Below are 12,347 nucleotides of genomic sequence, written 5' to 3'. Positions count from 1 at the left end.
GCCTCTGTGGGCACCTCTATCTGTCCCCCCAAGGTAAGCCCAACACGTGGCAGCCGGGCTATGACGAAGGAAGGTCGCAGCCAAGGTTACGAACCTCTTTCATGCAAAAATAGAGGACTCCGGTCTCCCAGGCTTGTTGCCAACTTATCACCTTCTAGTTCTGCTGAAATGATCTTGAACCAGGGCCTAAAAAGGACTGGAGGGGCAGAAGAAGAATGTTGAAATGACAGATTTTCGTCTTCGTGCAGTTTAGTACTAATTTTGTCCTTTGTCTTTAAGCTGCCTTTTAAGTGCTATTTGTCTCTGTGGGAAGCAAATGGGTCACGTTGTTCTGTGTTTCTACTGTAATACGCTGCCTGCTATTTTTCTCTTAGATTATTTGTGTAATCTTTTTTTGTGCAATCTGTTTGTTCTTGAGTCTTGCAAGCTTCGCCTTTGCTACTTCTTTCCCAATAAGCAGCGCAACTTGTTCTGTGTTCACTCATGGGCATTCTGCACACAACGGACTGGGTTATTTCAACCAGTGTGAAAATATTAAAATGGGGAACATGTGTGGGCACTTAATTGTGGTAAATCCAACCACAAATACCTTCGCCGTTGGTAATTGGCACACAGGAAAAGCAGACCTTTGTTTTGTTTTTATCAGACATAATGATAGATGCATTGTTTTTGGTGGGGTTTTTCTGGTTTTCTAAGGAAATGAGGCTTGAGCAATCGCACTGCCTGTGTGCATGTGCCTATCTGTTTGTCAGTTCCTCCCTCACCAACAACTCTGGAAACCGATAGCCATTTTCAGCCAACTTTGAGTGAGAGGCAGGAGGCAGGAGAAGCGGCCTGGGTTCACAGAAGTCCCGTGAGTTCACGGATTGCACCAAAGCCCGCAGAAGGCGCAGGCCCTAACAGCTGCATCCCTGCAAACCAGATCAGTCCCACATTCGCCCGTGTGCCTTTGCATGGATCCAGACGCCCAGCTGTAAGCTCCCAAATTTGAATATTTTGGCTGACTTGCTTTTACGCTTCGGGCGAGTGAGTCAGTCGGTGGTGTTGCTAGGCACGGAGCTTGTGTTTTGATTCTCACTAGAGTGGCCGTGTCTCATGAAAAACATGGTTTGCTCCAGGCCACAGCGTTACGATTTGCATATAAACTTCTGAAAAAGGAAGCTTTCTTTAAGCTTTCCTATGTGAGCGTTTACAGTAGCATTTCTGTCTGTGTACATAATAGCAGAAGCCGGACTTCTCATAAATGTAGATGAATTAAGTCTGTTGCTGCCTGAATGGGAATCTTCTGTGGAAAAACCCAGAAAGAGGAAGGAAAGCCTAAGGAAATACCAACTTCAAGGGGAGAAGCTGGCTAAGATTTCTGTTGTGCTGTTCTTTGGTCTGTACCTGGCCACCAGCAGCGAAGCTGGGGAATGCCTCAGAGCCGTGGAGGAATGTAGCCTCAGGGCACCTTTTGGTGCAGAGAAGATGTCTTTATGCCCTTTGCTCAAAGAGAGGACAGAGCTACAAAGGCACCGAGTGAGTTGCCAGGCATTTCAAGAGTGCGTATCTAAGTTAGGAAGCAAACCAAAATTCCTGACGTAATAAGTGCAGCCAGAAGTATGGGCCACATATAGAGTTTCTGCAGCAAACGGAGAGATGCCTTGGTCAAGGAGGAAGATAAATGGTGAAGTATGCAAGAGTGGCTAAATTATGAATGTGAGAAGAGGAGGAGGGGAAGAAAAGATTCCCACATGTTCTACTCTGATGTTAACAAAGAAAGCTGAGAAGTGTTTGCATAGACACTACATTATTCTGTGTCCAAATGCCTCATAAAAATAATACCGGATGATCACAGAATGGCACACCAGGGAAAATAAATTCTTCAGCGGAATATTCCCGCTGGAAAAACACTGTGTAAAGTAATACACTAATGGCTTTCAATTTCATGTTTTATATATAGAGATATTAACTGCTCCCCAGACGTCTCTTCATATTACAGCCCAGCTACATGAGCAGTTTGGAGAAGGCCCCGCAGCACACTCGGTCTTGTCTGCACGCAGGACCAAGCAGCGCTCTCCCCTCGTACATGCAACTCCTGTGCTACATACAGCAGGCTTCTCCTGCCTCTTCCCCGTAGCAATACTGCTGCCTTGGTTCTCTCCAGTGGGATTTTCTTTCGCTTGGTCCTAGTCCTCATGGTTTTTTCCATTCTTCCCCCATGTTCTGTGGCCTCATCACCATGCTGGGAAGCTTGCATTCCTCCTCTGCTCGTAAAAAAGGAGCCCTCACAAGAAGCATTACAGTGGAGTGATTAAAGCCCAGCACCGTCGATCAAAACGTTAATAACAAATGCTAAAGAAAGTTAAGCTTAAAAACAACATCTATTAATTCCTTTTTGGAGGGGTTTCCAGGCTGGTCTTGGTTTATCTGGTAACTTCTCTCTCCACGTTGCTCAGACTGGGAGCTGTTGGAGTAGGAACTATCTGCCCAGTGTTGTGCCAACTACAGTTATGCCACGGTAGCAAATCAGAATGATCTGGATTCTTTTCCAAACTCTCCTAATGCATCTCAAATGTGTATCTATATGATCTTGCCACATTCCTGAGGGATACAAAAGCAGCTTACGTGCTTCGTTCACTGGGTGTAGCCCGCTGAAGGCTGGGGCAGGCAGGGAAGAAAGGTGTGAGCATGGGGACATGGGTGCTAGGAGCTGTTCCATGCAGGGACAGCAGCCCTGCTGTCGGGTGACAAGATGTGTCTGAGTCCTCTTAGGAAGTTTTGCAGTATTTGTTGGAAAAAGTCAATAAACACAGAGCATGGTGTGAGAGAACGCTGTATCGTTGTTGGATTACTCAAATATTATTAGGTACATCTTATTTGTATGTTTTTTGCGTAATTCCATTTTGAGCTCAATCTGCCTTCCTTCTCTCACTTCAGGTCTTGTTTTCCTTCCCCTCCTTCCCATCCTCAGTGACCACATTACTCCATGCACAGTAGAGGGAAGCAGGATCCTACAGCTGGGGACACCACAATTATTCTTAAGATGAAAAATACTGGTTTGGGTAGGATAATGCCCCAGACCATAGATGCTCCATTGCCTTTGGTAGGGCTATCTTGTGCAGGGTGACTGAGGTTGTTATCCTAACTTCCCTCCATGGCTTTGTGTACGAACTACTCTCAACACTGACTGCTGGCCAAGGACTTCAAATCTGCCTGGGATATCACAGTTTAAAATGAATTGTTGCCTTTCAGCATATGAGCAAAATTGCAAAGGTGTGCCTTTCGCCCACTCTTTTCCATCATCTCTGCACTACAGTCTTCTATAGGAAAATGTCTTTTCCCCACGATCTAAGAAATCCTCTTTCTCTAAAAACCCTTCTTCACTTCTGCCCCGTAACTTCTTCAGCATCGATGTAGACAAGGTAGCAAGCCTTGTATGTTTGTGCACACAGATTTTTTTGTGTTACGTATTTGTGTATTGTATTAGGGACCTTTTTCAGAAACAGATAGAATTCTTAGAGCTTCTCTTTACTTAGAGTCCTTATTAGCAGCTTCTGATACACCTTTCTTGAATTATAGTAAGAATCAAGTATTCATAGATCAGCTTCTTTACTTTGAATAGACATAGTGTCTTAATCCATATTAATAATCTTCAAGCACAAAAAAGTAATTTTTCTATGTAGGAGATGATTTTGCGCTCTTTGTGATCACTCGGTCCTTAGCTACTACTTTTTATTCAAAATAGGAACTATGTCAGCATCAGCACGTTAGCAAGAGCACAGATTGATACTGCTATACTAGCAATATCATAAAAGTGAAGTCTTTTTGCTGGTATAATTGGCTCCATTGAGAGAATTGGTTTAAGCTGTACAAGCAAAAACTACTCTTTAAATGGTAACAATTGTGCTGCCACCAGGCAGCTTTATGAGGTCTCGTACCACAAAATCCTTTCATGTAGAGGCAAGTCTTTCAACACAGGTTTATCCCATCTAGCTGAGGAGCTGAGGGTGACTATATAGCTGGGTTAGATGATAGCTGAATGGTTTGCATCTGGGGCTCAGGTTCCTTATGATAATCACTGGTTACTAGCACCAGCAATAATGATTTCAGGATTTTCAGTACAGACACGCAGGAGCACCCTCTTCCCAGTTGAGGATGGGAGTTTGCCCTGACTCATGTCCCTTCCTTCTGGTGACAGGCCGCTGTGCCCGCTGTGGGGAGAATGTTGTTGGGGAAGGCACTGGCTGCACGGCCATGGACCAGGTCTTCCACGTGGAGTGCTTCACCTGCATGATGTGCAACAACAAGCTGAGGGGACAGCCTTTCTACGCAGTGGAGAAGAAAGCCTACTGTGAACCCTGCTATATCGTAAGTACCCGTGATTATTTACCCTTTGATTTTTAATGCTCAGACAGCGGAAACATGTATTTCCTTCACTGCAATACTCCCGCCTTACAGTTAAAGCCTCAGTTTACAGTTAAATCTCATGGCAATACTGTAGGCACTAGTTTTCTGTGGTCTTTAGAAGAACTCAGATCTCTTCAGCTTCTTAGGTTAACTTTACTTTCTGTGCTATTTAAGCTGCAAAATGAAGTGGCCAAAGCAGGGGAAAGAGGTGCTTTTTGTGATTATTTCAGCCCTGTAAGGACTGTGCAGCAATTTATTTCCTTTTTTAAGAGGTAGTATTGTTCTCAGAAGCTTTTTGCATTGAGAAACCTGATACCAAAACCCGTACAGATGTTGATGCGCACTAAAATGAAAGATGGGACTCAAGATAGCATTAAAACTTCTAAAACTGCCCTTCGTGTTGTTTAATATTAATGGAAGTCTCTCCACTGAACTTTTGGATTGGATATTTTTCTGAAGCTTACCTTATCCTAAAATTTCATTTTATGCTTCCAGCAAGCTCTTAAATCAAACAATCAACAGTTGCTCTGAGGAGCTGCACCTTTTAAGAGGCTCACATAAAAGACAATTGGAACCAGTTGTACAGTTGCAAATTAAAGGAACATCACCTAACCTGAGGCCTTACTTTACTGTGACCTTAGCATACAATATGTTGGGATAATCCCTATAATTTAGAATGAGGAAAGCACCAGAACATTCTTAAAGCATTGATGGGTCTTCCTGTAAACCTCAAATTCAGAGTCCTTTTTATAAGCCCTTACTTTTTTTGCACACTGTTAAATTAAGCTTATTTTAAACCGAAGTCTAGTTTAAGGTTGGTAACTGTAGCATTCAAGTTCTACCTGTTAACTCTGCAAGAAAAAGGTAAAATTCTGTGAAGGCCAATGTACCACCAGTATGCTGTATTGCATCTTTTATTTATAGAGATATTTGATGGGTGGTTGTTGTTGTTTTTTTAGGGGGTGGGAGGGTGAGGCCTTTCCAGAATTAGACTGCACTTCTGAAAGCAGAAATTGCTTTTCTTGACATTTCTGGTATTTCAATAATTAAAGAAATAATAGGTATTTCTGTAAATGCTACCAATATCCCTTTATTCCTTCTGTTTCTGTGGAGTCTTTGCAGTGGGATTATTGCTGAAATATTGAATATAAAAAGGGAAGATTCTGTCTTATTTACAGTGGCAGTGATAGATGAACCATGGGAATTGACTTTCAAAAACTAAGTGATTTTTTGATTGAAAAATATACTTCTTAAACATTTCCATTTTTTGTTTGCACTGAAATGATTGTACCATAAAAACTATAAGGTTAATTTTGTGGGAACTTTGACCACGTGCAAAGCACTGCAGATTTCAGGAAGGTGCGTTCATAATGGGATAGGAACAACTTCATACAACTGGAGTTAAACATTTTATTCACTTCAGGATGGAAATGACTTCATCTGCTTGCAGATTGATACTTTTCTTTTTTAAATCAAGCACGCATTCTTTGCCACTCATCTGCTTTAGTTTGGGAAAACATCTGCATTAGCCACTGTAGTAATGGTTTAAGATTAAATAATCCCATTACTTATACACTTCATTAGCCTGAGTGAATTGTTGGCAAGGGTTCAGTAAACTTCCTACATTGGGAGATAAAAGGATAAAAAAAGGAAAGGAAGAAGGATTCTGTTCCTCATTTTCTTTCAAATTTGTCTTCTATCTATTTAAGGGATAAAGGAATGATAATTGCCTGGTTGCATCTGCATTTGTATGTTCTGCAATACGGCTTTGCAGCTCTGAGTAGAGAGGAATGAGTAAATGTTTAATAGCGTTCTCTTATATAATCAGAAGGGGCCTTTAAATGTTCATTCGTACAATCCACAAAAAATGGTTATGGACTCAACCCAAAACACTTTAGGATTGATGGATGCTGCTGCACATGAAGGGGAAGGGATTGTCCTACTGATGGGTAGCTGGACGGTTGGTACCATGAATGGGAAATGGAAAAGCAGGAATCTGGCAATCTGATTTAGCAAAAATAAATAACACAAGTAAAAATTAAACTCTATAGCCTGTGTTGTGGTTTAACCTGGCAGGCAGCTTAGCACCATGCAGCTGCTTGCGCAGTCTCCCGAGTTAGGTTGGGGGAGAGAATTAGAAAGGTAAAAGTGTGAGAACTCATGGGTTGAGATGAGGACAGTTTACTAGGTAGAGCAAAAGCCACACAGAAAGCAAAACAAGGAATTCACTTGCTACTTCCCGTCAGCAGGCAGGTGTTCAGCCACTTCCAGGAGAGCCGGGCTCATCCTTTGTAACAGTTTCTTGGAAAGACAAATGCCATCACTCCAAGCATGCCCCTCTTCCTCCTCCTTCCCCCAGCTTTTATAGCTGAGCATGGTACCAAGTGGCATGAGATATCCCTCTGGGGGTGCAGTCATACTGAAGTCAATGAGAGTTAATCACTTGCCTAAAATCTAGTCTGCGCTTAAGGATTTTGCTGAGTTGAAGACTAGTTTGGTTTTCTTCTGAGCTTTTCCAAGTCCTATCAGAAAATAACTTGGATGCTTGGAGTTCTGTAGGAAATCAATGGGACTGAAGATCCCAGACCCAGGTTCCTGGGGGCCTGAATTCCCATGGAAGGTGGAGCCTGCCTGGCTGGCCCAAGGCTTCACAGCTAATCAGCGGCTGCAGCCAGCTCTGGGAACAGGGTTCTCAGCTGGTATCAGTCTGAATAATTCCATGATGCTTATTTACTGGTCTAATTCATGCTGATTTCCACCACACATCCCCACCTCTCTGTGTTCAAAACTCTTGGTCTGTTATGTAGGCCATTAGACGAAGCTGCTGCATTTACATTAAAGAAGGTCGACTCTAATATTTGCCTAGACCTGGTATACAAATTCATGAATTCTTGTTTTTCATAATTCCCTTGTGTGACTCACGGCCATACACACAAAAACTATGTGCAAAATCAAAAATGCACTTTTTTCAACGATTAGAGTTGGCTAATCTTCTCAGTTTATGTGACTCTTAGTTGTGGTGGAGTAATTAAGATTACTGTGGAGAGTTGTATTTAATTAGTATTTAGTCAATACCAGGCTTAAATAGCCTGCAGAAGTGTTGTATTTTGCTTTTGTTTCTGATTTTATTAGTGACCCAGTTAAGATGAAGTTCCCCAAAAGTCTGAACTAACATCCAAGGAAGTCAATCACCTGTTTAAAAACATTTACTAGGAGAAACGTGAGTACCAGAGTTAATTTTTTCACAAAAAAAAAAAAACACCCAAAAGCCAGTCACCATCACTTCTGTATGAATGCAGAGAGTTTTGTTGCCAATGTTTGCTGGTTTTGCTCTGCATCCAAGGATTCTTTCATTATTAATGTTATTTCTAAAAGAGTACCAGTCTTCTCCATTAAGATGCTTCTGCTCAACCAAAAGCAACTGTAAGAAATAAAGCATTAATAGGAGGCAGATGTCTCCTAGTCCTTATGACAGGCAAGTAACATCTGAAATATCACGATAGGGTTTCCAGTGTAACCAGCTTACTGCTGTACATGTGAAGAATGCTGTCTGCAATATGTTATCAGTATACTTTGCTCCTCTGTTACAGGGCAAGTTACTGACAAAAAACATTTGGTTTGCTTCCTCTGTAGTTGAAGAGATCTTAGCACTGGGCTCGGTGCAAAGAAAAGGTTAAGAGTAATATCAGTAGAACTGTTGTTGTAAAAGATTGAAGAGCAAGATGTTAGAGCAGTGCCAGCTGTCTGCTTTCCAAATACAGTATTATTGTAAGGACTGAACACAAGGTTAACCAGACACACCAGTCTGGCAAGAGTGATGCTGCTGTTTTGTGAATGGGGTGTTCTCTGATGTCCTGATGACTTTCTCCAGGACATAGAAATTTCCCTCCATTCTTTATCCCCTTTCCCCTCAGTCCAGTGGCTGACGGTAGGAGATAAACTTTCTGTGAGGTTGTGGGCTGAGAGGTGCTGAGCACCTGCACTTAGCACAGAAAGCTCTGGCAGATGCTCCTGGCCTCGGAGGACTTCTCCTGCCATGCCCAAGTTAATGCAACCTACTGCTGGGCCCTGAGGGAAGTGCATGTGGAGACCCAGTGATGGAAGCTTCCAGGTGCTGCTGCACGCTACCAGATATGAGAATATAACCTTAAAACCTACCCCAGAGATCACTTGCAGGGATTTTGCAGGGCGAGGTTCGTCTTTCCATAGTACTGGGAGGGCTTGAAGGAGGAAGAATTGCGCATGACTTCATGCCTTGATCACCATTTCCCAGATTTAAATGCAGGGTTATAGTGCTCCACTTCTTTCATCAGTTAAGGTTTTTTTGGGGGTGCACACAGACAAAAAATGGAAGGTTTCTACCTCTTACTAGCTTCTAACTTTCTGGCCTGTTGAGGCTGTAGTGCAGTAGGAGGAGATAGGTCAGGCCATAATAAGGAGAAATCTAGATATTTCATGAAACGGTACAACTAGAGCCGCTGGTGCCACAGAGCATCCTGCGGAAGCTTAAATTTGTTGATCATTAGGAAATCTCAGTGTTAACTCAATTTGTGCTCATTGGAAATCTCTGGTAAAGCGACTGTCAGCTCTCACGTGTCTGGTATCGTAAACCTCATCCTGTGCGCACACAAGAATGTGGCTGTTCAAAACCTGCTCCAGAGAAGGCACCTCCAGCACATCTAGCTGAACGTGAGGTTGATCCCTGCAGTAAAATTATATCTATTTTTAAAAATAATTCTGCAATTTGTAAGCAGAGATTACAGCACTAATTTAGCAACCATGTAACAATTTAAATTGGACCAGAAAAGAGAAACTATAATTTAAAGATTTTTTTTCATGATACAAGTTTTCTTCTTTTTAAAGTAAAAAGCCCTTTATTCTTGTTTTTGTCAAGCAACGTATTGAATTTGAGAGTAATTTATGGAAAGTGCTGCCAGCATGGTATTGCGAGTGCTCCACAATTTGAATTTAAACTGCTCAATGGGATCATTAAGACTATTATGCCTGCTTTCCAAAGAGTTTGAATTCAAAATGACAACTGGAACAAAAATATAAAATAAACTAAAGAGAAGTCACGCACTCTTTACATGGTGGAATTTTTCTGCCCTCGAAATTTTTCATTGAGATCAATGCTCTTCTTCAGTCTTCTCCTAGGAAAAAAAAAAGCTGGTGTTGCTTGTTTTAGTGCTGAGCTCCTGCTTGAGTCACTGGCAGCAGGGAGCTGAACCTGTGACCCTAAAAGCGTTGCTGCTGCGGTGCAGCCAGCTCCTGCCTCCTGGGTTTCATGCCCTCGGCGGAGGAAGCCTGTGGGCATAGCAGACATAAAACGGGCCCAGAGTCTTGGCTTGCTTGCAGGCACATTTTGATCCTATTGATTATTAGCTTTGATAATTTTGCTAGTCTAGACCCAACTGGTGATGTCTTTGGAGAAAAAAAAAAAAAAACTCCTAGGTGGTAAAGATGACTGTCATTCCTGGTAAACTGATCATCTGTAAAACTGAAAATGAATAAATCCATAAGAGTTTAACAGCTCTTTCTGTTAGTTTCCACTCAACTCGTCTGATATATTTAAAAAAATACAGGTGGAAGTTGAGGTAGGGGAGGGGGCATAGGCTCAGTACTGCTGCTTTGGTAAATGGTCTTCAGCAATCAGAGCATAAAATGGAGGAGGACAGGGTGCTGTTACGGAAGCTACACCTGGAGCTTTCAGGAGTTCAAGTCTAGGAGGTACAAAAATGCCTGAGAGAATGTCAGTGAAACAGCTTCTATCAAAACTGGGGCAGATGCTGATCTTAGCTGACCCATGTGAAGTATGAACTTTTTTTTTTAGTGGACTATCAGCTGTTAAGGGTTGGGTCATGCCTCTTGTTTTGTCTCTAATCAGAAGGAAAAGTTTCCTTTTTGAGTGAGAAGGCAGGGTGTTTTTTTTTTAGTAACCTCCTTTCTAAACCAGAATGATAAAGGAAGGGGAGAAAGCATACCTTGAGGTGATAGCAGCCCCTCTGGAGACTCAGAGGGGCATATCAAAGAGGACAGGGCCAATTCATCTCACTGCCCAGCAAGGACAGGACAAAGAAGTGTCTGAACTGAGGCTGTAAAAGAAATAACTCCTAGTAAGTTTAGAAGATACTGAAGGAACAGCCCTGCCAAGAATTGCACTGGGCTCACCTTGGTGGAGGATTCTCTGAGCTAGACCAGACACCTCTCTGCTGAGGGTGGCTTAAAGACAAAATTATTCTCTTCTCAGCACAGCAGGATCTGCTTGGCTAACCATTCTGAATCACTGGATGGGATTAAAGGTGTTGTGCACCCTATTTTCAACCTACAGTTGATGTTTGCCTTCATGTTGTTGACTGTTGCAAATGCAGCTGATTGACATTGAAACAGATAGCAAGGGGATCAGGCCCCACCTTGGTATAATTAACTTTCCAGAAAGTTGAGTGGAGTGTTGCTTAAGAGAAAGACCAGCTGTGGACTGCGGAGCTAAAACAGTGTGATGGTACCAGTGTTATAAGGGGAATATTTCTGGAAAAGTCATCACAGTGCTGGATAGCATCTTAATATGTACAGCGGTGTTGCAAGATTGGCCATGAAGTAGGGCTGATTAACTAGGTGGGAGATGTCTTGGTAGGCCAAAATTTTGCTAAGGATGGATGGATGGAAACCACTCCTCTGCGTGGTTTATCTGCATGGACAGATATCTGCAAGGACATTTATATGTCCTTATGAAGTGAAGGCTCCTGCTCTACACTAGGGTTTCTGTATGGGACTTCTGTGGTTTCCTAGTAAAATCCAGATCTTTCCTCCTGTGTGTGTTGGCATCTCCAAAATCTTCAGTTGTCTTCTTGTCTCTGCCTTGAGCTCCTATAATTAGGGATGTTTATCATATTTGATTATGTAAAGGAAGCATTGCTTTGACATGTGTAATCTAGAAAAATTAGACCTTGGGAACTTTGTGGAGGGAGTTCTTGTCATATCTGAATGAAGATGACATTGTGAAGGACCAGCTGTTGCCACTCAGTGAATTTCTCACCTCACAGGGTGAACTCCACTGACTAATTGTGTATTCTTAGGAAGATAATAGTCTCCCTTTCTGTAGAGCCATTATGGCTCCTGGCTATACATCTGCTTACGGATCATACTGCAGTAGTGGGGACAGTGAATTCATTTAGCAATGACTTCAAGCTGTGTGTTGAGATTTCATTTTAGAAGGTAGTCCAACTCTTGCATATGCCTTCTAGAGCTAGCAGAAACAGCTTATAAGTCAAGAAGAAAGTCTTACGCACAGCATTAGTAGGAGAATCTTCATTTGCAATTAAGTATGGATGAATATTAGATGTCAAGCCTGTAGCACTCACCTCTGCTTTACTTTCAGCTGTAACTTGCTGCCTTCTCAGCATATTCTTTACTGCTTTTATCCTTTTTGCTACCTGAGTAGCATCTAGAGATCCATCTCTAATAAACTATCCTTATGATGAGCCAGTGAATGACAGGCAGTGGCCTCCACCTCAGTACAAACTTACTGGTAAACAGCAGCAGGTAGGTGGAAAGGGCGGTGGCACTGTCAGCTTATTGCAAGCAGACAGCTGTCCCCAAGGAGATTAAATGCAGCTTGTTTAGAAAGGGCCATGAATATTGTTGGAAGCCTTCAAGGACAGGCGGTGCAGGCATTTCTAAAGAATGGTTTAGGTCTGGTTGACCTAGGTAAGGGTAGGTCCAGGGGTCGTCTCCTAGCCCTGGGTGCTCCACTTCTGAGCTCAAGCAACTTGTCCAGGACCACAGGCACAGCCTGCAGTGTGGGTCTTCCACGTCCCAACACACTGCCTAGTTGCAGTTGAGCCTGCAGAGATCTTCAAGTGAAGGAGTTACCTTTCTTTTCTTCCCCTCCTCAAACAACTGCACTCTGGGGACTTGGGCACTGGTATGAGGTGAATGTGAAGAGCAGCTGGAAGTTGAGT

At 42.6% G+C, this 12,347-nt stretch overlaps 1 protein-coding gene across 13 annotated transcripts in view; it reads left to right on the top strand.

Annotated features, from left to right (window-relative positions):
- The window catches only part of LPP (LIM domain containing preferred translocation partner in lipoma), a 336,281-nt gene that overhangs the window by 272,957 nt on the left and 50,977 nt on the right, over positions 1–12,347 (top strand). For all 13 annotated transcript variants that reach the window (XM_067002299.1, XM_067002298.1, XM_067002300.1 and 10 more), the window contains one exon: positions 4,181–4,350. In XM_067002299.1, the coding sequence (XP_066858400.1) occupies positions 4,181–4,350 (170 nt within the window). The remainder of the gene's footprint in view (positions 1–4,180; positions 4,351–12,347) is intronic.

Source organism: Anser cygnoides, chromosome 9, assembly GCF_040182565.1.
Source record: "Anser cygnoides isolate HZ-2024a breed goose chromosome 9, Taihu_goose_T2T_genome, whole genome shotgun sequence".
In the NCBI taxonomy this organism is placed as follows: Eukaryota; Metazoa; Chordata; class Aves; order Anseriformes; family Anatidae; genus Anser; species Anser cygnoides.
This window is presented reverse-complemented; position numbering and strand designations above follow the sequence as displayed.